Source organism: Coregonus clupeaformis, unplaced genomic scaffold (assembly GCF_020615455.1).
Source record: "Coregonus clupeaformis isolate EN_2021a unplaced genomic scaffold, ASM2061545v1 scaf0001, whole genome shotgun sequence".
In the NCBI taxonomy this organism is placed as follows: Eukaryota; Metazoa; Chordata; class Actinopteri; order Salmoniformes; family Salmonidae; genus Coregonus; species Coregonus clupeaformis.
The window spans coordinates 1,867,875-1,894,785 of NW_025533456.1; the positions used below are offsets into that span (position 1 = coordinate 1,867,875).

Here is a 26,911-nt window from a genome sequence, read left to right on the forward strand (position 1 = left end):
TTCAAAATATATTTGTCACGTCTCCTCCCGTTGCTCCCCTCCGGCGCGCTGATTCGCCGGTCTACTGAGCCACCGGTCTGAGCGCACCACCTCGGCAAACACAGGAATGGAAACCCAACGCACCCTAATCACCTCCCAGCGCACCTGCACTTCATCATCTCATCACCACCCCTATATAGCCCTGGACTGTTTGTTCATTGTTGTGTGTGATTGTTAGCGTCGTGTCGTTTACGCTCTCTTTGTTATTCTCTTTCTCATTATTAAGTAAATCTTTACCTTGTTAATTCCTGCATCTGCGTCCTGCCTCTTTGTATACTCAGTATTCATCACAATATTAGAGTTAGTGTCCTTTCCTGTTTTTAAGACTCTAATCGACAACACTGTTTGTGATAGCTGCAGTTGTTTCTAATATTGAATTGTATCCGTAATTAAAAACAAATACATGTTAGAAACACCTTTGGCAGTGATTACAGCTGTGAGTCTTTTTGGGTAAGACTCTAAGATCTTTGCACACCTGAATTGTATAATATCTGCCCATTATTATTTTAAAGATTCTTCAAGCTCTGTCAAGTTGGTTGTTGATCATTGCTAGACAGCCATTTTCAGTTCTTGCCATAGGCTTTCAAGATGATTTAAGTCAAAACTGTAACTTGGCCACTCAGGAACATTCAATGTTGTCTTGGTAACTCCAGTGTAGATTTGGCCTGCTGAAAGGTGAAGTTGTCTCCCAGTGTCTGTTGGAAAGCAGACTGAACCAGGTTTTCTTTTAGGCTTTTGCCTGTACTTAGCTGTATTCCGTTTATTTTTATCCGAAAAAAACTCCTTGCCGATGACAAGCATATCCATAACATGACGCAGTCACCACCATGCTTGAAAATATGAAGAGTGGTACTCAGTGAAGTGTTGTGTTGGATTTTCCCCAAACATAACGCTTTGTATTCAGGACAAAAAAAAATTTGCTAAATTTTTTTGCAGTATTACTTAAGTTCCTTGTCGCAAACTGGATGCAGTTAGTATTGTGGAGAAACTACAAAGTTGTTGATTCATCCTCAGTTCTCTCATATCACAACCATTAAACTCTGTAACCATTTTAAAATCACCATCGGCCTCATGGTGAAATCCCTGAGCAGTTTCCTTGCTCTCTGGCAACTGAGTTATGAAGGACACCTGTATCTTTGCACCATCCAAAGCCTAATTAATAACTTTACCATCCTCAAAGGGATATTCAGCATCTTATTTAATTTTTTTGTTTTACTCATCTACCAATCAGTGCCCTTCTTTGTGAGGCATTGAAAAACCTCCCTGGTGTTTGTGGTAGAATCTGGGCTTGAAATTCACTACTTGATTGAGGGACCTTACTGATAATTGTATGTGTGGGGTACAGAGATGGGGTAGTCATAAAAAAAATGGTTAAACACTATTATTGAACACAGCATGAGTCCATGCAACTTATGTGATTTGTTAAGCACTTTTTTTCTTCTCCGGAACTTAAGGCTAGCCATAATAAAGGGGTTGAATATTATTGACTCAAGACATTTCAGCTTTCATTTTTTATTAATTTGAGAAAATGTCTAAACTCAATTCCACTTTTACATTATGGTGTAGATTAGTGACAAAATCTAAATTGTATCAATTTTAAATGTGTTGTAACATAGCAAAATGTGGAAAAGTAAAGGGGTGTGAATAGTTTCTGAAGACACTGTATATATATATGAGGAACAACAAAGGGATAAGATTGCAATCAGAAAAAAAATAAGCACAAAAATGTCAGAAATGTGCAGGTCTTGATAAAACTGAACAGTAACAACTATCTACAGAATGTAGCCTAGGGTGCAGAGATATAAGGCCAATCCTATGACCATAACCTGCTCAGCTCACAGTACTTCCTGGTAGGCAGAAGAGGGCGCTATTGGGCGTCCAATTTTGATCGTGTCATACAGAGTCTGAGGCTAAATGTGACAGACAACCAAGAAGAAACTGTTTCAGCATCATGAAAGGTAGACAATTTCCAATGTAGACTACATGGTCTGCCATTCACTCATAGACTGTTTTATTAAATGTTTTGTTCAAAGACATCAGGTATGACCATTCATGTCTCGCTCTCACCTTGTTCAGTCTTGGGTCAGCCAGGTCATCCACAGTCCCTCTTGTCTGGAATAAAAACAGAAATAGATACTTAAAACCATAAACACAGTGTATGAACATTGCACAAAAACATAAAAATACACAGCAATCAGAAATTACAGTAGGCTACACTTACATGGGCTTACACACATTCAGATACATAATAACGGCAATGCATACATACATCTTTAACTGTTGTGTTGCCCATAACATCCGAATATATTGTGTTATCAATTTGATATGCTGTGTTTGACAAGAACAAAATATCAACCAATCAGATAGATACTAAACAGGACATCCACAAACATAACCAGTAATTCATAAATGAAACACTGATGAGGCTCCTCTCAGTTTTTCAAATTTCCATAATATTCCAAGGCCAACGTAAAAAAAAAGAAGTATTTAATTATGCTTATGCAACATCATAATCATCCTATGAATACTTGCAGAGCCACCTGAAATGTGACTTTATATAGTTGAGGCCCCTATGCTGTGCATACCCGTGTTACGGCGGCCCCTGCAGTAATACACTGCCACAGCTACATTGAGGATCAGCACCACTGACACTCTGATGCAGATGCTATACCACACCTGCCCTGTAAGATAGTCAATAATATCACCCATGTCAATGTTATGCTATTAGATCATACAGTATAACTACAGTCACCGCCAAAATGATTTACACTCTTGGTAAAGATGAGCAAAAAATACTATAAAATGAATAGCTCACATACTAAGCTATATTGTATGCTGCAAATATTGGGAAAATTATATTATTTTATACTAACACATTTGCTCAGAGAAAGAGATGTTGTTAATCAAGTAATCATTTTCTTCTCAAAAAGATAGGTTTCAAAATGATTGACACCCCTGTTTTCAATACTCCAGCACCCTCCCCTTGCTAGGATGACGACACTGAGCCTTTTTCTAAAATGTTTTATGAGATTGGAGAACACATTGGGAGGGATCTTAGACCATTCCTCCATACAGAATCTTTCCAGATCCTTGATATCCTTCGTCTGTGCCTATGGACTGCCCTCTTCAATTCAAACCACAGGTTTTCAATGGGGTTCAGAGACTGAGATGGCCATTGCAAAATGTTGATTTCGTGTTAAATTTCCTGGCAGAGGCAACCAGGTTTTAATCATGAAGTACTTTGAAAGGCTGGTTATGGCACACATCAACTCCATCATCCCAGACATCCTAGACCCACTCGGAATTTGCATACCGCCCCAACAGATCTATAGATGATGCAATCTCAATTGCACTCCACACTTCCCTCACCCACCTAGATAAAACTAATACCTATGTGAGAATGCTGTTCATTGACTACAGCTCAGCGTTCAACACCATAGTCCCCTCCAAAATCGTCACCAAACTTGGGACCCTGGGACTTAACACCTCCCTCTGCAACTGGATCATGGACTTCCTGACGGGCCAAACCCAGGTGGTGAGGGTAGGCAATATAACATCCGCGCAAGGGAGGGTGCTGGAGTATTGGAAAAAGGGGTGCCAATAATTTTGACACCTAAAGTATCTTTTTGAGAAACTAAATCATTAATTGTTGAACAAAATCTCTTTCTCTGAGCTATTATGTTAGAATAAAATAATATAATGTCCCCCTCTTTTGAGCATACACTATAGCTCAGTATTTGAAGTATTTATTTTGCAGTCTTTTTTGCTCATCTTGATCAAGGGTGCCAATACTTTTGGAGGTGACTGTAAATGAAGCTCTAAAACATGTCTAACAGAATGTTAAGAGAATATTACATTATATATGATATTTGACAACATAAGCATATCAGCACACTGAAGTGTATGGAGTGGATTATTATGATATCTGGTTACCTGGGGTGGTTGTGTCATTACTACACTTCACTGTTGTAGAGGCAGATTTCTCACTGACTAGGTTGGAGGCAGTGCAGGTTACACTGATGTCTCCGTCTGATGGTGACAGAGAGAAGTGTATCTGCTGGTCGTCCCTGTACGTCTCATTCCCTCTCTCCCAGGTGTAGGAGAGGTTGGAGCAGACTGACACGTTGCACAGCAGCCACACTGAACAGGACTGGTTGGCCAATAGCTTGATGTCCGTCTGGATAACCATCTTGGATATAGGCGCTGACCAACCAGGAGAGAGAAAGAGAGAGTTATAATTATTCTCCACGGTCTAGCAGATGATAAAATATAAAATGTAAAAAGTAAGATGTTGTCAATAACACTGCAGTCACAGACAATTAAATCAAACAATGAGAAAAATCTGATAGCTGCCTATTGTGGACCAAACTCACCCTGTACTGTTAGTATGTATGTAGTAGTTGACTCTTCCCAATTTCTCTTATAGGTTGCAATGTAAGTTCCCCTGTCTTTTTCACTCAGATTCTTAATGCACAGAGAGTGGTTCACTGGATTATATTCCACTTTCTCCATGTATTTAGGAGAGACCATTTTGTCAGCAACTATTATGGTACTATTGACCTTCCAACTTTGGCTTGCAAGCTCCTCCGGTGGTTCTTCTACAGGCAGGCACACCGAACCCCCCTTCAATCCATACTTCTCCTTTGTGACTTCAGCCCAGATCCCTAAAGAGAGAGGAATAATTTGCACCTGTTTTTTCAGTGAGGGATAAAACACCAAAAACAAACCAGGCTAAGACATGAAACTGTGTTCCAATGTATTATTTCTCCTGACTGCTTTTTTACTTATTTATTCTGTCCTCAATAATGAATTCATTTTGGGTGCACCATTTATTAAATCTGGCCCTTGAAGACAACTTGAAACCTTTCCAACTATCTGACTTTTTAAAATATATATACTGTGGACAATGTTCCCTAAAAGAAAATTCAGAACTGAGCAGATTTCAGGTCTGCTGAGCGCAAAATTGAACATTGTGAAAATACTGTGCAACTTCCAGCGCACGGGTACTATAAACAATGAGGCTGTACCCACTTTAGGTTACAGTTTAAACAGTGGTCAAGTAGGCTACTGTAGCTATTTGATCATAATGTAGGTCTACCAGAGTGGCCTACCATCACAAACAATGGAGAAAATGTATCCCATAACATTTTAACATGGAAATATAGTGCATTCAGAAAGTATTCAGACCCCTTGACATTTTCCACATTTTATTACATTACAGACTTATTCTAAAATGGATTAAATTGTTTTTTTCCCCCTCATCAATCTACACACAATACCCAATAATGACAAAGCAAAAACAGGTTTTTAGAAATGTTTGCAAGTTTATATATAAAAAAACAACTGAAATATGACATTTACGTAAGTATTCAGACCCTTTACTCAGTATTTTGTTGAAGCACGTTTGGCAGCGATTACAGCCTTGAGACTTCTTGTGTATGATGCTACAAGCTTGGCACACCTGTATTTGGGGAGTTTCTCCCATTCTTCTCTGCAGATCCTCTCAAGCTCTGTCAGGTTGGATGGGGAGCGTTGCTGCACAGCTATTTTCAGGTCTCTCCAGAGATGTTCAATTGGGTTCAAGTCCGGGCTCTGGCTGGGTCACTCAAGGACATTCAGAGACTTGTCCCGAAGCCACTCCTGCGTTGTCTTGGCTGTGTGCTTAGGGTCATTGTCCTGTTGGAAAGTGAACCTTTGCCCCAGTCTGAGGTCCTGAGCACTCTGGAGCAGGTTTTCATCAAGGATCTCTCTGTACTTTGCTCCGTTCATCTTTCCATCGATCCTGCCTAGTCTCCCTGCCGCTGATATTGCGTTGATTCGATCACAATTGCCACAGTAAAGGGAAATGTTGATAGTGTTAACTAACAGGGAAAACTCTAGAAAGTTGAGTGAAGTTCAATCTCGTGCTTCTCTCCATGGGCTGATATTTATTCTGTGCAGCAGTAGCGCGGCCGCATACGCACACCGCTTAGAGGGAACATTGCAGTTTAGAGGGAACATTGCAGCTTAGAGGGAACATTGCAGCTTAGAGGGAACATTGCAGCTTAGAGGGAACATTGCAGCTTAGAGGGAACATTGCAGCTTAGAGGGAACATTGCAGTTTAGAGGGAACATTGCAGTTTAGAGGGAACATTTCAGCTTAGAGGGAACATTGCAGCTTAGAGGGAACATTGCAGTTTAGAGGGAACATTGCAGTTTAGAGGGAACATTGCAGTTTAGAGGAAACATTGCAGCTTAGAGGATACATTGCAGTTTAGAGGGAACATTGCAGTTAAGAGGGAACATTGCAGTTTAGAGGAAACATTGCAGCTTAGAGGATACATTGCAGTTTAGAGGGAACATTGCAGTTTAGAGGGAACATTGTAGTTTAGAGGGAACATTGCAGTTTAGAGGGAACATTGCAGTTTAGAGGGAACATTTCAGCTTAGAGGGAACATTGCAGCTTAGAGGGAACATTGCAGTTTAGAGGGAACATTGCAGTTTAGACGGAACATTGCAGCTTAGAGGGAACATTGCAGTTTAGAGGGAACATTGCAGTTTAGAGGGAACATTGCAGCTTAGAGGGAACATTGCAGTTTAGAGGGAACATTGCAGTTTAGAGGGAACATTGCAGTTTAGAGGGAACATTGCAGTTTAGAGGGAACATTTCAGCTTAGAGGGAACATTGCAGCTTAGAGGGAACATTGCAGTTTAGAGGGAACATTTCAGCTTAGAGGGAACATTGCAGCTTAGAGGGAACATTGCAGTTTAGAGGGAACATTGCAGTTTAGAGGGAACATTTCAGCTTAGAGGGAACATTGCAGCTTAGAGGGAACATTGCAGTTTAGAGGGAACATTGCAGTTTAGAGGGAACATTTCAGCTTAGAGGGAACATTGCAGCTTAGAGGGAACATTGCAGTTTAGAGGGAACATTGTAGTTTAGAGGGAATATTGCAGCTTAGAGGGAACTTTGCAGCTTAGAGGGAACATTGCAGTTTAGAGGGAACATTGCAGCTTAGAGGGAACATTGCAGTTTAGAGGGAACATTACAGCTTAGAGGGAACATTGCAGCTTAGAGGGAACATTGCAGTTTAGAGTAGTGGTTGTTTTCACTGTATCGGAGGTGGAGCTGAGGTGGAGCATTAGAGCTTTCAAATCCACAAGTGGTTCCCTGTGTGACCTTATTGCGGACACTGCCCACAATAACTAATATTTAACCCTGTAAAGACATTTGTTTATTATAAAAAGCTAAAATGTTGATACAAAAACCTGTCATTGGAAATAACAAAGTTATTTGTGGAATATTAGGTTTCTACATTGTGTAAAAGCACTGCCTATAGACGGGTTAGTTGAAAATGATGCACACACTTCGGGTGTGTTCGTAAATTCAATCTGGAGTGCTAGTTTGCGTTCAGAGTGCGCTCTGGGCATTCGTAAAATTCAGATTGTTGTCAGATTGTCTGTTAGAGCGCACGCATTCTGACCACACAACGGTAGTCAAGCACCCAAGCTAACTGGCTAACATTGGCTAGCTTGCTAGCTACTTCCAGACACAAATGAGAGAATACCTCACTCTGACCATTTTACTCGCCGTAGCAGAGCTGGTTAGGCTGTTTTCATGTTATCCAGAGTGTTGGTGACTGTAACTGTTCTGCTGGCAACAATTTCATTACGCTTTTTTGCCAACGTTTACTGACACCGGCCATATTCAACGGGTGTTGAGCGTTCGTAAATTCATCAGTTATTCTGCGCTCTGTAGATAGCCAGAGTGAATTTATGAACACACCCGCTCAACGTGGCAGAAAGTCTGTGTGTTGTTGTGATTCTGGATGGCCAGATAGCTAGCAACAATGACATGAAGCTGCCATGTGGTGAATCGTAGGTTGCTCATTTCAGCTAGTTTTATCTTGTTCTTTATATCATGTCTTGTTTTGCCAATAAGGCTCAAATTTGATAGCTAACCAATAACTGTAATGACAAAGATATTTATAACTAACCCAAGATGGTTCATCTGTGCCGTTTGCAAATGAAGCATAGTGGCAGAACAAGCAAGGAGCATGTATTTGCATATTTCCATTAGGGAACGCCTCCATTGTGAAGTGCATGTGTGCACAGTAGAGGTTGACACAGGAGTGAATATTCATTCCAGTCCCGTCTTGTCCTGTCCTAATTATCCTAACCTGCCACGTTAATTTTCCTAACCTGCGTAATACGTCGAAAAGTCACTTCTGCTAGTCAAAACGGGTTTGTTACCTTGATAGAACAGTCTTGGTTTCCACTAATGCGATACAGCCGCTCTGCTTGTGAGTAGCCATAGCAACTGCTCCGTTTGGCTGCTGCTTGACGCTCAGGAGACAGTTGCTTGTACACAGCTGATAACGAACACATTATGTGATTTTGGCAATGAAGACAGCGCTTGTACTTACCCAGAGTCGGATGAACTCATAGATATGGACATGTGTAATTGTGCACTGCACAAACTCAATTTGACCTTGCAATCCTTCTAAACAACGCCATTTGAAAATAAACTTTGTGTCAAGCCTATAAAACTTAGTGCATTGTGTTTGTAACAGATTCTAGTTTTGGGAACAGAAAACATTTATTGAGATCAGATGTTTCATCTATGAGAAAATTAGCAAAATGTCGGCCCAGTTGAACCTAGTTCCATCCTCTCCCACTACCTATGACTGGACTTCCTCTCACTACTATATTTGGTGGTGAGAAAATGTTCTAAAAGGATGCTTCAGCTTCATAGCCCATGTGATGTGTCTGGGTTTTGCCTTCTGTCTGTGGTAACTATCAGTGGTGTAGTGGTGCCTGGAGAAGTGGGTATACTCAAATTTTTCCAACATTTTCCCAAACCACACGCCCGGCAAAGGAAAGGCGCCATTATGTGAAAAATTATATGTGAAATAGAGACATTCCTAAAATGATAAATCCCATATTGGTCTTTCACAGTCAGGCCAACCCAAGCTGTACTGTGCAGTAGGCTAATAGTAGGCCTACTATTGAAACAGAAAAACTAAGTCAGAAATTCACAGGTTTCAGATTAACCCACATTTTTTTCAGGGTTTCGTTCTCAAAGTCACACTTTTTTTTTAAACTGAAAAACAACAAAATTGTATTTTCTAAGTCCATAACAATGCTTAAACCACATCAGGAGACCACTTTCGAGGTCTTGGAAAAATCGAAGAAATGTAGATGACCCTTTAATTCAAGTGTGCAGGCACCTAGCACTACTGTTTGATTACCGGTGTTTCTGTAACACATGAGATGGAGTTACGGATTGACGCAAATAATCATGATATCATTCTGACAGGTAGGCATAGGCTACTTTTTAGCTAGTTAACGTTTAATAGAGACGTTTTTTTGGGAAAGCCTTTCAATCTACCAGAAGATGGTTAGGCCTATCATTAGGTCTAAGGCACTGCATCGCAGTGCTAACTGTGCCACTAGAGATCCTGGTTCGAATCCAGGCTCTGTCGCAGCCGGCCGTGACCGGGAGACTCATGGGCGGCGCACAATTGGCCCAGCGTCGTCCAGGGTAGGGGAGGGAATGGCCGGCAGGGATGTAGCTCAGTTGATAGAGCATGGCGTTTGCAATGCCAGGGTGGTGGGTTTGATTCCCACGGGGGGCAAGTATAAAAAAATAAATAAAAAAAATGTATTCACTAACTGTAAGTCGCTCTGGATAAGAGCGTCTGCTAAATGACTAAAATGTAAATGTAAAATATTTCCTGTTCCTGAATTGTTTAGATTCTGGATGTTTTACATCATATTATGAGGCATGTCTTACCTTGCTTCAAAGTAGCCTATAGGCAAAAACCCACCATAGAAACGGAGGGGCAATTATTTTTATAAAGACATAGTCATATGCATTCTCCTGTTCTATTGGTTTTCTTTCAACTTTCTTTCATTCTCTAGCAGCCAAAGGCATTATCCTAGCAAGTTATGGAGGTAAGGCAATAAATAGGCTATAGTGCAGAATAATTACAATAGTATTAACACTGGAATGCTAGATGTGCAAGAGATTATGTGCAAATAGAGATACTGGGGTGCAAAAGAGCAAAATAAATAACAATATAGGGATGAGGTAGTTGGGTGGGCTAATTTCAGATGGGCTGTGTACAGGTGCAGTGATCGGTAAGGTGCTCTGACAACTGATGCTTAAAGTTATTGAGGGAGATAAGAGTCTCCAGCTTCAGAGATTTTTGCAATTCGTTCCAGTCATTGGCAGCAGAGAACTGGAAGGAATGGCGGCCAAAGGAGGTGTTGGCTTTGGGAATGACCAGTGAGATATACCTGCTGGAGCGCAGACTACGGGTGGGTGCTGCTATGGTGACCAATGAGCTAAGATAAGGAGGGGATTTGCCTAGCAGCGATTTATAGATGGCCTGGAGCCAGTGGGTTTGACGACGAACATGTAGTGAGGACCAGCCAACAAGAGCGTACAGGTCACAGTGGTGGGTAGTGTATGGGGCTTTGGAGACAAAACGGATGGCACTGTGATAGACTACATCCAATTTGCTGAGTAGAGTGTTGGAGGCTATTTTGTAAATGACATCGCCGAAGTCAAGGATCGATAGGATAGTCAGTTTTACGAGGGCATGTTTGGCAGCATGAGTGAAGGAGGCTTTGTTGCGAAATAGGAAGCCGATTCTAGATTTAACTTTTGATTGGAGATTCTTTATGTGAGTCTGGAAGTTGAGTTTACAGTCTAACCAGACACCTAGGTATTTGTAGTTGTCCACATACTCTAGGTCAGACCCGTCGAGAATGGTGATTCTAGTCGGGTGGGCGGGTGCCAGCAGCGTTCGATTGAAAAGCATGCATTTAGTTTTACTCTTTCTAAGGGATATTTCCATCTCTGTCCATGAAACCGCTTGCATGTGCGGTGCACATTTTAAAACAGTGTTTTCCCGCAAATTGCATTTTGGAACATTCATGCGTAGTCCTTTGCTGCGGCTAAAATATTAAGAAATAATAGTTTATCAACATTTTAAGCTAAACAATGCGATTTGTTCCATCAGCTCTATTGTTATAAGAGTCTAAGCCCTTAGATATAAGAAAGATCAGGAAACATTTATATTTTTGGCACTAAACAGTCTCCATATACTGTATACTTCCATTAATTTTTTCAACTGGTACCGGGAACCTACTGACGAGTCTTGTGAGGCCTGTGGGCGGCCTAGATTAAAACAACCAACGTGTACTGTACATGTTTGTGAGAGTCTCACCTTTCCACAGATGGGTCATATTAGTATGTAGCCCAAACTGTTCCCGACGGAAGATGCTTGTGGAGCAAAACACCATTGTGTTCGTGAGAGTCTCATCTTTGTAGGCAAAAGAAGTTCAAACTCTTCAGACGATTTTGTGAGAAGACCGATTTTCGGGATGTCTCATGGTCTGACAAACACTGCTCTAGCTCTGTCACCTTTCACCACAGATGTGGAAGTGTGACATAGGCGGATGAGGTGGATTGAGATGCATCCGATGCAAAAATGTATTCATACTATTTCATCCTTCCACAAAATGTAGTCCCGACACAAATCTAGGGTTGCTACCCAAGCCAGCTGATTGTTCGTTCTATCGGTTCGGTTGCTAGAGACGCGACCCAGTTGTTCAGTCTTTTTGTTCTTTATCTATGGACTTGAACCAGTCGTTCGTTCTAAATGTTCCATTGCCATACTGTCTGGCAACGTTCTTATCCCTTGCTTGCTAGCTAGCCAACTACGGCTAACTTACAGTCATGTCAGAAAGTGCAGCCAGAATAACAGCAAAGTAGCTGCATTTTCATTTGTTAAACTGTTTTCTAGTGACATTTATTCGGATACATCCACAACAATGAGTTAATGAGGCGCGAATTCGCCTGGCATAGAAAATGTGCTCACTCATCAGGACACTGTGGTTCAGAGGAGCTAGCCAACAACACAGCTAACACAATCACTTCAAACTGAAGCTGGAAAGACTGCAAACTAGCTGCACTTCGTTTCGTTTTACCTTTTTTCAATTGACATTTCTTTGTATTTATCCATAAAAAAGATGCCAGCTGATTCATGATTTCGACTGGCTGAGAAAGGCTGCCTGTCTGTCTCATCCTGACAGCTGGAGATAAAATTTGAATATTGAAACAATGTTGCAAATGTTGGAGACAGACAGCAAGGTTTATACAAATCTCTGCTAAATGTTAGTCTGAAAGAAATGTGAGATAATGTCTAGATGCTTTTTATAATGGAGATCAAGTTTATAAAGTGCCTGGCTGGACTGATGAGACAGTGGATTGCGCAGTCAAATGGAACAGAGTAAATTGGCATTTTAACGTCATAGATTTAGATTTAGCCGGTGGTAACTTGTGGAATAGACACCGGCTGGAATGCGGTTTTAACCAATCAGCTTTCAGGATTAGACCCACCCGTTGTATAATGCCATACAATAATTAGCTGCCTGCTTTTGGACCTAAACTTGTCGCCTGCCTTCCCGCCTTTGGGACGACTCCCATTGTTAGGGCAACATGAGCATCTCGTCATTATATATGGCGCTCTGCTCTCAATAAAGACAGCCAGCCATACAAACAGCCTTCCCCTGCATGGTCCTAAAGTCAGTGAACGTATTCCGCTAAACTGCATTTGCCTTCTAATAGCGATTGGAATGATTTTAGTTGTTTCTGTGCCCACAAATGTCTGGATATAGACCTACTGGTAATTAAGTAACCAGGGTCCAGTTTCCCAAAAGCATCTTAAGGCAAAATTCATTGTTCGAATCTTCGTAGGAGCATCTCCGCCCTGTTTCCCGAACCCATCGTTATTAACGTTGCACTTGAAAACGCTCATAATCTAACGCCTACCTCAGACCACTTGTAGAACAGTTAAGTGCGTCGTTAGATGCTGTTTCGACACCCGACGTCACTTTATACACAGAAGATCTCCGCTAAACATAGAATCTCATTTTTATCCGTCTCTCTGTGACCGCGGATAACTTCTAAACAAAGTTGACTTCAAATACAAAGTTGTCAATGTCTTTGCAATTGATACAAACAAGCCATTATAAAAACATGCTTCAAATGAAAACCAAGATGACTTCATTAAAATATAAACCGTAGGCTATAGGCCTATTTCAATCATATTGAAATACCTACATTTCATGTTCAAACAATTTAGTTCTATTTTGCTCCTTGTCGTCTACTGTCTGTAATTTGTCTGAATATATTTCATGCAGAGCACATGCCCATTTGCCATGGTATACATTAGACCTATTTGTTGTTTTTCTGAACCAACTGCCCGCAAATCTCATCTATGCTTTAGAACCAAAAAGTGGGTCTTGATTGTTGACCAATGACCAGTCATCAGCAGCGGCGGACGCGCATATCCAGATTAGTGACCAGAAATAACTTGCTTAATTTATTCCAGTTTGCCTACAAAAAACAGAGTAGACCTACGTTTATCATTCATATAAAATACTGTTTAGAAATCTACTACTGTCTCATCTTTGCTAGATTTGATTGATCATTTTCATATTTCAGATAGGCCTATTTGGGTGGCTACTGGCTATATGTCTAAAGATAGGCAGCTGTAATATCGCACTGCCTTCAATATTATGGGATGAAGATGTAACATATTCTGTCAAATGTATTATGCTATTTGTGAGGATGAACAGGGTTACCCGACTGGCAACGAGCACTCTGCAGGCAGGCTGCCCTCCAAAGTGATGGCGTGGTGCAGACAGAATATGCTTTCCATCCGATCCTGCAACCTAAGCTACAAGTAGGCCCCGTATGATTTTGCTTTCTCTGGACGCCAGAGAAGTGACATGATCAGTGGTATTAATAGGTGTCATGTAGTGTATTAAGATTATGTCTTTGTTAAATGTTTTTCATGAAGAAATGGAATGTTGGTTATGTTAGTATCAAAAGGCAATGTTTAGTATAATGTCACATACAATAGACAGGAAGTGTGTTGTAAACTGGTGATTGGCCAGAAGAGGGAGCCCATCTTGTTGCATTGTTTATAAATAGGGGTACACGAAGAAGAGAGGGCAGAGCAGCCATTAGAATTGGAGGACACTGCTCTCCAGACCTCGCGAGTCTGTTACTCATGCTGAAACTTGTGATCTGAATAAACCTTATGATCAACGTTCCGTATGAGCAGACTCCTTTTGTTCATCAGCAATAATTGCCACCACTCATTCGATACGACAAATGGCGAGCTAGCCAGGAGTGGTTTTGCAATCCTCCTCTGTTGCATTTGCAGTCGCCAAGCTAACTCAAGCTAACTTCGGTCTGGAGTCATGACCCAACCAGGGTGAGTGTTTCTCACAGCTAAGTTGTTGGTTTTGTTGCTGCTTGTGTACACTGGAGGAATGTACCATTACGACCGTGCCTCAGGTGGTGTTTTTGCTGATGACTAGGGTGTCTGGCTAATCATTATACAAATTTTAAAAATAGCGCAAAAGTGGTTAGAGTTTAGGGATTGTTTATAGAGATGTGTTGCTTGAATAGTAAGTCAAGAACAGTCGGGGCCAAGATATGTATACAATTTTAGAGCATTGCAGGTTTAGATAAGCCCTCGTGACACACGAGGCGACCGCAGGGTGGGCCAAAATCCTGGAAAGGCATTAGGAATTTTCAGGTCAGTCTGGGACTGGGGTTTGGTTGAAAATTTATTTGGGGGTTGGCTGCTCATCTTCTGTCCGACGGGATATTTGCGTGGGTGGAACTGCTCATTTAAATAGTCATACTCACGGCAGAATAAATTTAGGGCAAACGAAACAGTAATCAATTAAAGACGCAATGCGGGTTTTGTTACATGTTGTAGGCCGCAGTTGGCTAAAGGCTAATGCTAAAGGCTAATGCTAAATGTGTGTTGTGTCACAGTGTACCTAAAGCTAAAGGCTAAATGCTAATTGCTAAATGCTAATTGTGTTGCGTGCTACATGATAACTTTAACCTTAGAGGTCCACTGCGATGGATTCAAGCCTCTTAAACTTGTTTGTATGTGGTGGAACTGAAAGTTCTACGCAAATGTGAGCTCTGTTATGTGTAATTGTGTGAGTATAAGGTATAAAATAGTGAAGCTGTAGCTTAATGCTATCGTTCTATTGTATGGCAAGCATGGGATTGAATGGATGTGCGCATGCGCTTGATTTTACGGGGCTAAAACTACAACATGTGGGTGTGCTAAGCCTACAAACCAAAATGGTGGGTTAAGGTCATAGGTCCCATTTGGCGTTACCCTGCAAGGGGAAAATGGACACAGACAAAGAGGAGAGATTTTAACACGAGTATTCTAGTTTAAACTGCGGTTGGTTAAAGATGAAACTTGTTTTGTGACCTATTGAATTTAGAAATTAGATATATGGTAACGGATTATAATAAATTGAATTAAGTAATTAAATGACGGATTAAAATAAAATAAATGTTTTTGAGCGATCTATTTAGTTCTGAGTTTAGTCTTAGAGTGAATAATGTAGAACGAACGAATATTGAATGGTTGGAAATACTCAGTGATTGCATTAACTACTAAAAGCTGTTTCTGTGTCTTTGTCCCTTGTCATGAGAGACAGGAGAGAGGGGGAGCGAGGAGATACAGGAAGTGATCACGTGATGCGGCAGAGGATCAAGTAAAAAAAAAAAGGTTTTGAGACTGTTACAAGATATGTGATGTTATGACAATTTTACATAGGCTTGGCAAATACTATTTCATTAAAAATTGCATTTTGGAAGGGATTTCAGGCTAGGCTAAAAGGTGTTTAGATGTTTGCCAAGTCTGTGTGTAATGAGTCAGAAGCAGGTGGGGAACTGTCCCAATCACATATTCTAAAAATTTGGTGGTAAAAGATTTTGTGAATAAATCAGGGGAAAAAGTTTTAAATGTTACGAGAGAAAAGATTACATTAAAATAAGTTAGGAGCAGATGCATGGATAAGAGAAGATTGAGGGTGATTGAGTATCTATAGTTACAGTTCCCAGCAGGGAGATCAAGGTAATTATAGGTGTATTTTTTATAATCAAAAGTTTGAAAATCAGGGATTAGAGAAAGGACTGAGATTTGGGGAAAAAGTAACACTAGTGGTGATAGATGGAAGTACAAGCAAAGATAACTTTTTTCTTTGGGGAAAAACTAGGAGTAACTAAGGACATTAACACTTCAGTCTATTATAACAACAGTGAGAAGCAATTTAACTCTTTCAACATTGATAGTTATTAAAGCCATAAATATATCGCATTTGATTATAAGGGAACCAATAGCTCCAGCGCCAATTTTGGGGTTAGGATGGGGACGTTTCTTCCATATGGAGAGATAATTATGGAGAAGAAGTATTGTTATCAGGATCAAGAGTAGAAGCTGTGGCACCTAATTAAAGGAGGTATAGTTTAGAAGAGGGTTAGGAGTGACTGTTCACTTATGTTGCGTAATGTTACAGAGAAAGGTCAGGGAGAATATATGTGTATTTATCTAGTACAAGCATTAAAATTTGTTCCGGTTAAGAATTATTGGTTAAAGGGCTATGTAATTCATAAAGTAACGCTTATAATGGAAGAGTTGAGGTCTGTTGTAGTCTCCACAGTCATTGAGGGAGTTCAGGAGGAGTAGATTACAGTAATCATTCAACAGTAGATAATACACATAGGATATCGGTAGCTTTGTCACTAGAAGTAATTAGGGTTGATACAGCAATTAAGTCAACTACTTTATGGTAACTTTGGAAGGGATTAATGATACGATGGCAATAGCAAAGATAGGAAGTATAACACCGACAACAACTGTTCTGAAATTAAAGGGGGTAGCAAGACGAATAGGGTTAAAATAGGAGAGCAGATAGTAGAAGAGAGAATAGTGAAGGATACTATCATGGAGGACAGGATGAGGTCTTTGATTTTGATGACAGACAAGGAGAGGTATCTGCAGTGCCGCTCGTTAGGGGAGAGAGAAACTAAAGGGAGTGGTTTGATTCTTCTGTTGTGAAAATTAGAGATAGATGGGCAGGTTCCAGCAGCTCATTCTGTAGGATCAGTGAGGAATCTTGAGGGTCCATGTCTGTTGAGAATTCCAGAACCAAACATGTTAGAGACGGTCGTTCGACCTCTATCAAATATGTGTCAATCTTATGCTTTGTCAGGACTGTTGTATCAGCAGCAACAGTCAGTAACAGATAAAATAATGTCATTGTCAAAACATTTGTTTAAGCCTAGGCTTAGGTGGTATTGGGTTAAGTGAATTAACTTGTGTGCATTTGTTAGATGGAAAGTAAAATCAGGTAACAGCAAGCCCTGAAGCATTTGAGGTGTAACCAGGAAGGGCTAAAAGTTGTTTTTGGTCTAATAAAACATATGATATAAGGGGTATGTTTATGGGAATATCAGATTGTGATGATTATATGATGACTTTGGATAAGCATGAACATAAGGTTAGAGATGACAAATATGTTACTTTTTATGTATCAGTTAGTAGGAACAGCAGGACTTTGATGGTTAAAAGATTAGCTTTTGCCTGACAATGTGACTATGGGGACTTTTTCCATGGTATGGTGTAACATTTGGGAAGATCATATTGATAATATTAAGTGTACTTTGAGTTCAGATATTATCACTAGGGTTATATATGCATTATAAGGGATGCGTTTGGGAGATCTGAGAAGACTTGGTTGCAAAATCAGTTAGGCCCAGTAGGGGCAGTGATGGGTCAGATTTTAGTTTCAGCTTTGATAACACTGTGTGATGTTTGTAATTTGTTACTGACCTTTGAGAAAGCTATGATATTAAGATAGGTTGGAGAGTGCCTGGAGACAACACTCAGATGTCGGTGTTGATTGTTCCTGATCTGGATAAAGATGGACCAGTGGAACTGAATGGATAAATATAATTTTTGATTATTTCATCATTTTTCATTTTTTTTTTTTCAATATTAGGGTGATGTTGGTATGATTTATGAATCAAAGGTGGGAATAGGTTTATGTGATTCATACATCATTTATATATCATTTCTATATTCTTAGTTGATATTGATGTTCAATTTGAAAGTGTTTGTTTTGGAAAAGATACTGTTTGGTTTCTTTTCTTTTCTTCCAGAAGCATTTGGGGGAACATATGGAGATTGAAATACTCAAACAAGGACAATATGAAGGGACAATATGAAACAATATGACTGGAGGAGATGAAACAAGGAGGGTGTGGCTGATTCCATCATCAACAAGTCCATTGGAAGAGGAGACTACAGGGAGATGAAGTGTAGTGGACTACATTCCAGTGTCTGGAATGAAATATAGACATGTGTAATACATAATTGTGTCATATTCTTATGTATTAATTTTTGTAGAATGATGTGTATTTAATTGCATCATAGTTTCAAATGCATTTACATGGTTTATGAGGTTATCTGGAGTACCGAGGTGGTTGCCTGGGGCAGAGGGACCGTGAGAGAATTTTACTGTCTTGATTGATATGGATGGAAGGTTGCCAGACAGTTTTTCGCTCTTACACTCCATAAAGATTTGTTCATATTTCATAGTAATGTATTCATACTTTATAAACAGTTGTTCATATTTCATAGAAAGGTATTTACACTCTGGAGGAGAATGTTTTTGGTTTAATGTTAAAGATACTCAATAAGATAAATTGTTACTGGTCATAATCCTATTGTTGTCGAGACTTTTTAGTTTTGTCTCGAAGGGGGGAATATGTAGTGTATTAAGATTATGTCTTTGTTAAATGTTTTTCATGAAGAAATGGAATGTTGGTTATGTTAGTATCAAAAGGCAATGTTTAGTATAATGTCACATACAATAGACAGGAAGTGTGTTGTAAACTGGTGATTGGCCAGAAGAGGGAGCCCATCTTGTTGCATTGTTTATAAATAGGGGTACACGAAGAAGAGAGGGCAGAGCAGCCATTAGAATTGGAGGACACTGCTCTCCAGACCTCGCGAGTCTGTTACTCATGCTGAAACTTGTGATCTGAATAAACCTTATGATCAACGTTCCGTATGAGCAGACTCCTTTTGTTCATCAGCAATAATTGCCACCACTCATTCGTTACGACAGTCACATATCAGTTTGCAAACTGTATTTTGAAAAAAAAAATATTTGAGTTAATAAATCCATATACAAACATGGTGTCTTTTTTGCTGTCTTGAGTAAAGCAGCTCCAAAATGCAGGTGTTTCAGCCTAGCTCAGTGCTTTCTCTGGTGGTTGGGCAGCCAACGGAAAGGAGAGAGCGTAGGGGTTGGTAATGTTCTCTAGTTGCGCCGTGATTGGCTCAGTGTCACTGATGGGGACACTACATCACCGCAAAATCTACGGGGAGAGCTCGAAAATGTGCCTCACCCTAATAATTTGGTCTCTTTCCCCTCATAATTTAGCCTACTACTATGACTTGGTGGTGCACATGTAGCCCATAGCCTGTTTTAGATAAATGTCATCATCGAATATTGTAAGAGCTTTCATTGTCTGCTTATATGTCCCCTTTATTTATCCTATGGTTCTGACTTGGTGTACAGGGAGAATACTGTAAGAATGGCCCATGTTCTGAATTCTGTCGCTGTACATTTCTAAAGTGCTGAACAAATAGTTATATTGACTACATCAGTCCTAGTTCGCTCATTAATGTCTTAATCAAAATTATGGATTGCCTCTTATTGGCTTGTCGTCCCCTTTGTCACGGATTCTGCCGAGGCTGCTCCTCCTCCTTGTTCGGGCAGGCTTCGGCGTTCGTCGTCCCCGGAGTACTAGCTGCCACCGTTGAATGTTTCTATGTTTGATTGCTTTTGTCTGTCTATTGCACCTGTGTCCGTTTGCGTCTGATTATGTGTTCTATAAGTTGCCTGTTTTGTATTGGTTAGGTTGTGTGTTGTTTTCGCATGTCAGTTAGTGCTGCGTGTTTGCTCTGTTTGTTGTTTTGGAGTTTACGCACAGTTTGCGTAATCGCTCGCCTCTGTGTGTTTTTGAGGCCGTTTGTTGTATTTTTGCCTAGTGGTTAACTAGTAAACTTTGTTGGACTAAGCTTCGGTGTCCTGCGCCTGACTTCCACACCACACTTACATCAGCCCTTATGCCATATTTTGTACGTCTCAATTGTCAGTAGAAACCACATTTGTTTAAGCAAGTCAGCCATATCAGCTATGTTTTTTTAAAAGGCAGTAAATGAGGCTGAAAGTTTCGCTGCCAGACAAGGCTCTGCTGATAGCCAGGTGTAGCAGTGGTAAGATGTTGGGACTGCTGTTGGGACTCTGCTGTTGGGACAGCTTTATGTAGGCCCTAACAGTTTGTGGGTACCGTTTGTCAACGTTATAGTCCAATTAAAGTATTGTTTAGCGTTGTGTTGTGTAGTGGCTTTGCTGGCATGCATCCCCAAAAAATATTTGGACTTTTTCCCACCAAGATTGACCTGCTAAAATTGCCACTGGACATGATAGCCTGTATCCCTAGTTGATATTGGCTGCTAACATGAATGACTTTCAGCTCCAAATGCAAGTGTAAAACACAGTTTTTTTCTGTAGTCTACTGGCTTTAGAAAAAATGCATCACCATTTATAACTTTAATGACAGACTACATTTGCGCAGCGATTGTGCGCGCGTGTTTGCATGTGTGCACGTGCGTACGCAGGGTTGCAAGTTTTGTACCATAAATGTTTGGGGTCCTTGGGTCAAAAAAGTTTCAAAACCACTGGGATACATGATAGTGGAAACAAATGTTGAGGGGTTCGATATAATAATGGTAGGCTACAGTATTTCTTACAATCTTCTATTTTGACTGGAATTGTGTTGGTCATTGTTAATAAGTGCAGCATTTATTCAAGTTGAAAATAGTTTTGCAAAATACTTTACTCATCAAATCAAATCAAATCAAAATGTATTGGTCACATGCGCCGAATACAACAGGTGCAGACATTACAGTGAAATGCTTACTTACAGCCCTTAACCAACAGTGCATTTATTTTAAACAAAAAAAGTAAAAATAAAACAACAACAAAAAAAGTGTTGAGAAAAAAAAGAGCAGAAGTAAAATAAAGTGACAGTAGGGAGGCTATATATACAGGGGGGTACCGTTACAGAGTCAATGTGCGGGGGCACCGGCTAGTTGAGGTTGTTGAGGTAATATGTACATGTGGGTAGAGTTAAAGTGACTATGCATAAATACTTAACAGAGTAGCAGCAGCGTAATGAGGATGGGGTGGGGGGGCAGTGCAAATAGTCCGGGTAGCCATGATTAGCTGTTCAGGAGTCTTATGGCTTGGGGGTAGAAGCTGTTGAGAAGTCTTTTGGACCTAGACTTGGCACTCCGGTACCGCTTGCCGTGCGGTAGCAGAGAGAACAGTCTATGACTAGGGTGGCTGGAGTCTTTGACAATGTTGAGGGCCTTCCTCTGACACCGCCTGGTATAGAGGTCCTGGATGGCAGGAAGCTTTGCCCCAGTGATGTACTGGGCCGTACGCACTACCGTCTGTAGTGCCTTGCGGTCGGAGGCCAAGCAGTTGCCATACCAGGCGGTGATGCAACCAGTCAGGATGCTCTCGATGGTGCAGCTGTAGAATTTTTTGAGGATCTGAGGACCCATGCCAAATCTTTTCAGTCTCCTGAGGGGGAATAGGCTTTGTCGTGCCCTCTTCACGACTGTCTTGGTGTGTTTGGACCATGATAGTTCGTTGGTGATGTGGACACCAAGGAACTTGAAGCTCTCAACCTGTTCCACTACAGCCCGTCGATGAGAATGGGGGCGTGCTCAGTCCTCTTTTTTTCCTGTAGTCCACAATCATCTCCTTTGTCTTGGTCACGTTGAGGGAGAGGTTGTTGTCCTGGCACCACACGGCCAGATCTCTGACCTCCTCCCTATAGGCTGTCTCATCGTTGTCGGTGATCAGGCCTACCACTGTTGTGTCGTCGGCAAACTTAATGATGGTGTTGGAGTCGTGCCTGGCCATGCAGTCATGGGTGAACAGAGAGTACAGGAGGGGGACTGAGCACGCACCCCTGAGGGGCCCCCGTGTTGAGGATCAGTGTGGCAGATGTGTTGTTATCTACCCTTACCACCTGGGGGCGGCCCTTCAGGAAGTCCAGGATCCAGTTGCAGAGGGAGGTGTTTAGTCCCAGGATCCTTAGCTTAGTGATGAGCTTAGAGGGCACTATGGTGTTGAATGCTGAGCTGTAGTCAATGAATAGCATTCTCACGTAGGTGTTCCTCTTGTCCAGGTGGGAAAGGGCAGTGTGGAGTGCGATAGAGATTGCATCATCTGTGGATCTATTGGGGCGGTATGCAAATTGGAGTGGGTCTAGTGTTTCTGGGATAATGCTGTTGATGTGAGCCATGACCAGCCTTTCAAAGCACTTCATGGCTACAGACGTCAGTGCTACGGGTCGGTAGTCATTTAGGCAGGTTATCTTAGAGTCCTTGGGCACGGGGACTATGGTGGTCTGCTTGAAACATGTTGGTATTACAGACTCAGTCAGGGACATGTTGAAAATGTCAGTGAAGACACTTGCCAGTTGGTCAGCACATGCTCGGAGTACACGTCCTGGTAATCCGTCTGGCCCTGCGGCCTTGTGAATGTTGACCTGCTTAAAAGTCTTACTCACATCGGCTACGGAGAGCGTGATCACATAGTCATCCGGAACAGCTGGTGCTCACATGCATGCTTCAGTGTTGCTTGCCTCGAGCTGAGCATAGGAGTGGTTTAGCTCGTCTGGTAGGCTTGTGTCACTTGGCAGCTCGCGGCTGTGCTTCCCTTTGTAGTCTGTAATAGTTTTCAAGCCCTGCCACATCCGACGAGCGTCAGAGCCAGTGTAGTATGATTCAATCTTAGACCTGTATTGACTCTTTGCCTGTTTGATGGTTCGGTCGGAGGTCATAGCGGGATTTCTTATAAGCGTCCGGGTTAGAGTCCCGTTCCTTGAAAGCGGCAGCTCTACCCTTTAGCTCAGTGCGGATGTTTCCTGTAATCCATGGCTTCTGGTTGGGGTATGTACGTACGGTCACTGTGGGGACGACATCATCGATGCACTTATTGATGAAGCCAGTGACTGATGTGGTGTACTCCTCAATGCTGTCTGAAGAATCCCGGAACATGTTCCAGTCTGTGCTAGCAAAACAGTCCTGTAGCTTAGCATCTGCGTCATCTGACCACTTTTTCATTAACCGAGTCACTGGTGCTTCCTGCTTTAGTTTTTGCTTATAAGCAGGAATCAGGAGGATAGAGTTATGGTCAGATTTGCCAAATGGAGGGCGAGGGAGAGCTTTGTATGCGTCTCTGTGTGTGGAGTAAAGGTGGTCTAGAGTTTTTTTCCCTCTGGTTGCACATTTAACATGCTGGTAGAAATTAGGTAGAACGGATTTAAGTTTCCCTGCATTAAAGTCCCCGGCCACTAGGAGCGCTGCATCTGGATGAGCGTTTTCCTGTTGATTAATGGCCTTGTACAACTCATTCAGATGTCGCTGCATTCCCCTCTTTTTGTAATACTTTCTCAATGAGTCTGTGACTCAGGAATTGTTTTTTTGGGGGGAGGTTTGCAAATGTGCCAAATCAGCGATTTAGGCCTGGTGCATTTGTCACACCAGTCTTCGCTTTGGCTCCCCCTCCTGTCCAGCTCATGCGTTCAGCGTCGCCGACCATCTAGCTGCTGCGGAACCTGCTGCTGGCAAACGCCCCTCACTCATCAACCCCGGACTTGTCTCGTCATCATTACACACACCTGGTTCCAATCCCCACTCTATCACTGTATACATACTCCCTCTGTTTTTGTCGGTCATTGTATATGTTACTTGTTTTCCTGAGAGGAATCGTGCCTACTATTTCCTGAGTACTTAATATTTTGCACTTTGGGTTTGCCCTGTGCCTTTTTGTTTATGAAGATATATTTTGAGCACAACAGCGTTTGGGTTTCGTCTCGCTTTGATCTATGGTGCTTAAATAAATTCAGTAGTTCTAAACCTGTGACTGCCTTCTGCCTACTCCTCTCCACACCAGTGACTACTGTCTCATCTTTGCCAGATTTGATTGATCATGTTCATATTTCAGATAGGCCTATTTGACTGGCTTCTGGCTACATGTCTAAAGATAGGCAGCTGTAACATCGCTCTGCCTTCAATATTATGGGATGAGGATGTAATATATTCTGTAGAATGTATTATGCTATTTGTGAGGAAGAACAGGGTTACCCGACTGGCAACTAGCACTCTGCAGGCAGGCTGCCCTCCAAAGTGATGGCGCGGTGCAGACAGAATATGCTTTGTGCAAGGCCCTGCTAACATGGGCGCAAGGATGTGCCAAATCAGTGATTTAGGCCTAGTGCATTTTCATTGGGTAAGCATTAAAATAAGCCTTAGCCGCCTCAATATTTGCAGCCGTAGGGTGGTAATATCTGTCTAGGAGCTGATCCATCGTCAGTAATGTGAAATAATTCTTATAGTAAGGTAAGATTTTAATGGAGAAAGCTGATCAGAGAGTAGCGCTGACTTTCTTTCGATTTTGAAAGACATGTTACATCTTCATCCATTGTAGGAAATGGTTAGGGTGAGGGGGTGTAGCTCCAATTTAAGGTGTGAGCATAGAGATGTATAGAGATCTCAACGTTGTATCTGTCCCACTATGGCGTCTGTGAGCGCACGGGCAGCGCCATTAAGTCCATCTCCATTTTGATGTAGTCTTCTACTACTTCTATTAGTTGGTAAATAACCTGAAAGGGTGTATTGTGCCACCTGGAGTGTTTGAACAGGTATAAAGCAGTTATGGAATGTTTGCTTATGTGTATAATTAATTGGCTGATCCCTCCTGATGACCTGATGTAGTTATGTGATCTTTCCTTAACACATAGGAAGTCCCACCCAGTTGACTACTTCAAAATGGTAAAAGTTCTCAATGGCACTGCCCATGCTAAAACTGGCTTTTGGGAACTAGAGTCCTCTATAAATCTCTATGTGTGTGACTGACAAACTGAAAACCACTTCCTGTTGACTGAGTTCTGTGCTGAGAATAAGTGTTTAAAGTTCTCAAGTGTGAAGTTGCTTTGCATCTGATTCGCTGTATTTCCATGGCAAGAAAGAAAGAACTTTTTCAGGCCCACATTTATAATAACATGTAAATGGAACTGAATCATGTCCAGGTTGATAGAGACTCATGTACATTTGCAACTAAAGGCTTTTTTGTGTCTCAGGTAGATTTCTTTAGAAAATGTTCCTAATTTTCATGATCTCCAGCACAATACCAGTGTCTACATATGTAGAAACGGCCACATTTGTACATTTTGTAGAAAAACATATCAAGTTAAATTTCTCTTCGATGACCTCATAAAATTAAAACCGTTAAAACACTTCGCAGTGACGTAGGGAGCAAGAAAATAGAAAGTCGTTGCAGGTTTTGAAAATCACTGTTATGCTTACTTTCAATCCTATTATCGTATCTGAAGATTATGTCTTTGTTAAATGTTTTTCATGAAGAGGGAATGTTTTTAGTGTAACGTCACGTACAACATACAGGAAGTGTGTTGTAGACAGGGGAGACTGGTGATTGGCCAGAAGAGGGAGCATCTTTTTGCATTGTCTATAAATAGGGGCTAGACTACAGAAAGGGGGGAACGGCCATGACAATCTGAGGAGCCGTTCTCCGGACACCGCGGGTCTGTACTTATGCTGTAACCTCGTGATTTTAATAAAAGCCTCTAACACGATGCAGCTTGAACGGACTCTTTGTTGACAGCAATAATGGCCACCATTCACCCGATACGACACTATCCACAGAAGCATTTTTTTAGGACTTTTCTTCTTATGTTTTTAACTACAGATCATAGAAATGCTGGTATAGTGCTGGAGATAATGAATATGAGGTTGAAAAATGGTGGAATTGTCCATTATATAGACACTAAAATAACCATTCATTTTTTTGTATTTTTTCAGCTTTTCAATTTACACTGAACAAGCTTCCGAAAATAATTTAGACGTATACACTGAAACGGTGACTGAGTTTATCAGGAAGTGTATAGGTGACGTTGTGCCCACTGTGACTATTAAAACCTACCCTAACCAGAAACCGTGGATAGATGGCAGCATTCGCGCAAATCTGAAAGCGCGAACCACCACATTCAACCATGGCAAGGTGACTGGGAATATGGCAGAATACAAACAGTGTAGCTACTCACTCCGCAAGGCAATTAAACTGGCAAAACATCAGTATAGCGACAAAGTGGAGTCGCAATTCAACGGCTCAGACACAAGACGTATGTGGCAGGGTCTCCAGACAATCACGGACTACAAAAGGAAAACCAGCCACGTCGCCGACACCGACGTCTCACTTCCAGACAAGCTAAACACCTTCTTCGCCCGCTTTGAGGATAACACAGTGCCACTGACGAGGCCCACTACCAAGGACTGTGGCCTCTCCTTCTCAATGGCCGACGTGATTAAGACATTTAAGCATGTTAACCCCCGCAAGGCTGCCGGCCCAGACGGCATCCCTAGCCGCATCCTCAGAGGATGCGCAGACCAGCTGGCTGGTGTGTTAATGGACATATTCAATCTCTGCCTTTCCCAGTCTGCTGTTCCCACATGCTTCAAGATGGACACCATTGTTCCTGTACCCAAGAAAGCAAAGGTAACTGAACTAAATGACTATCGCCGTGTAGCACTCACCTCTGTCATTATGAAGTGCTTTGAGAGACTAGTCAAGGATCATATCACCTCTACCTTACCTGTCACCCTAGACCCTCTTCAATTTGCTTACCGCCCCAATAGATCCACAGACGATGCAATCGCCATCACACTGCACACTGCCCTATCCCATCTGGACAAGAGGAATACCTATGTAAGAATGCTGTTCATTGACTATAGCTCAGCATTCAATACCATAGTACCCTCCAAGCTCATCATTAAGCTTGAGGCCTTTGGTCTGAACCCCGCCCTGTGCAACTGGGTCC

General features: G+C 41.6%; 1 protein-coding gene across 1 annotated transcript in view; it reads right to left on the reverse strand.

Moving 5' to 3' along the window:
- Positions 1-1,555: 1,555 nt before the first annotated feature.
- The window catches only part of LOC123482971 (T-lymphocyte surface antigen Ly-9-like), a 29,790-nt gene continuing 4,434 nt past the window's right edge, over positions 1,556-26,911 (reverse strand). The window contains exons 3-7 of the mRNA XM_045212226.1: positions 4,413-4,703; positions 3,973-4,242; positions 2,625-2,720; positions 2,107-2,151; positions 1,556-1,949 (exon numbers count right to left, since the gene is read on the reverse strand). Coding sequence (XP_045068161.1) covers positions 2,132-2,151; positions 2,625-2,720; positions 3,973-4,242; positions 4,413-4,703 — 677 coding nt within the window. The 3' untranslated portion in view covers positions 1,556-1,949; positions 2,107-2,131. The remainder of the gene's footprint in view (positions 1,950-2,106; positions 2,152-2,624; positions 2,721-3,972; positions 4,243-4,412; positions 4,704-26,911) is intronic.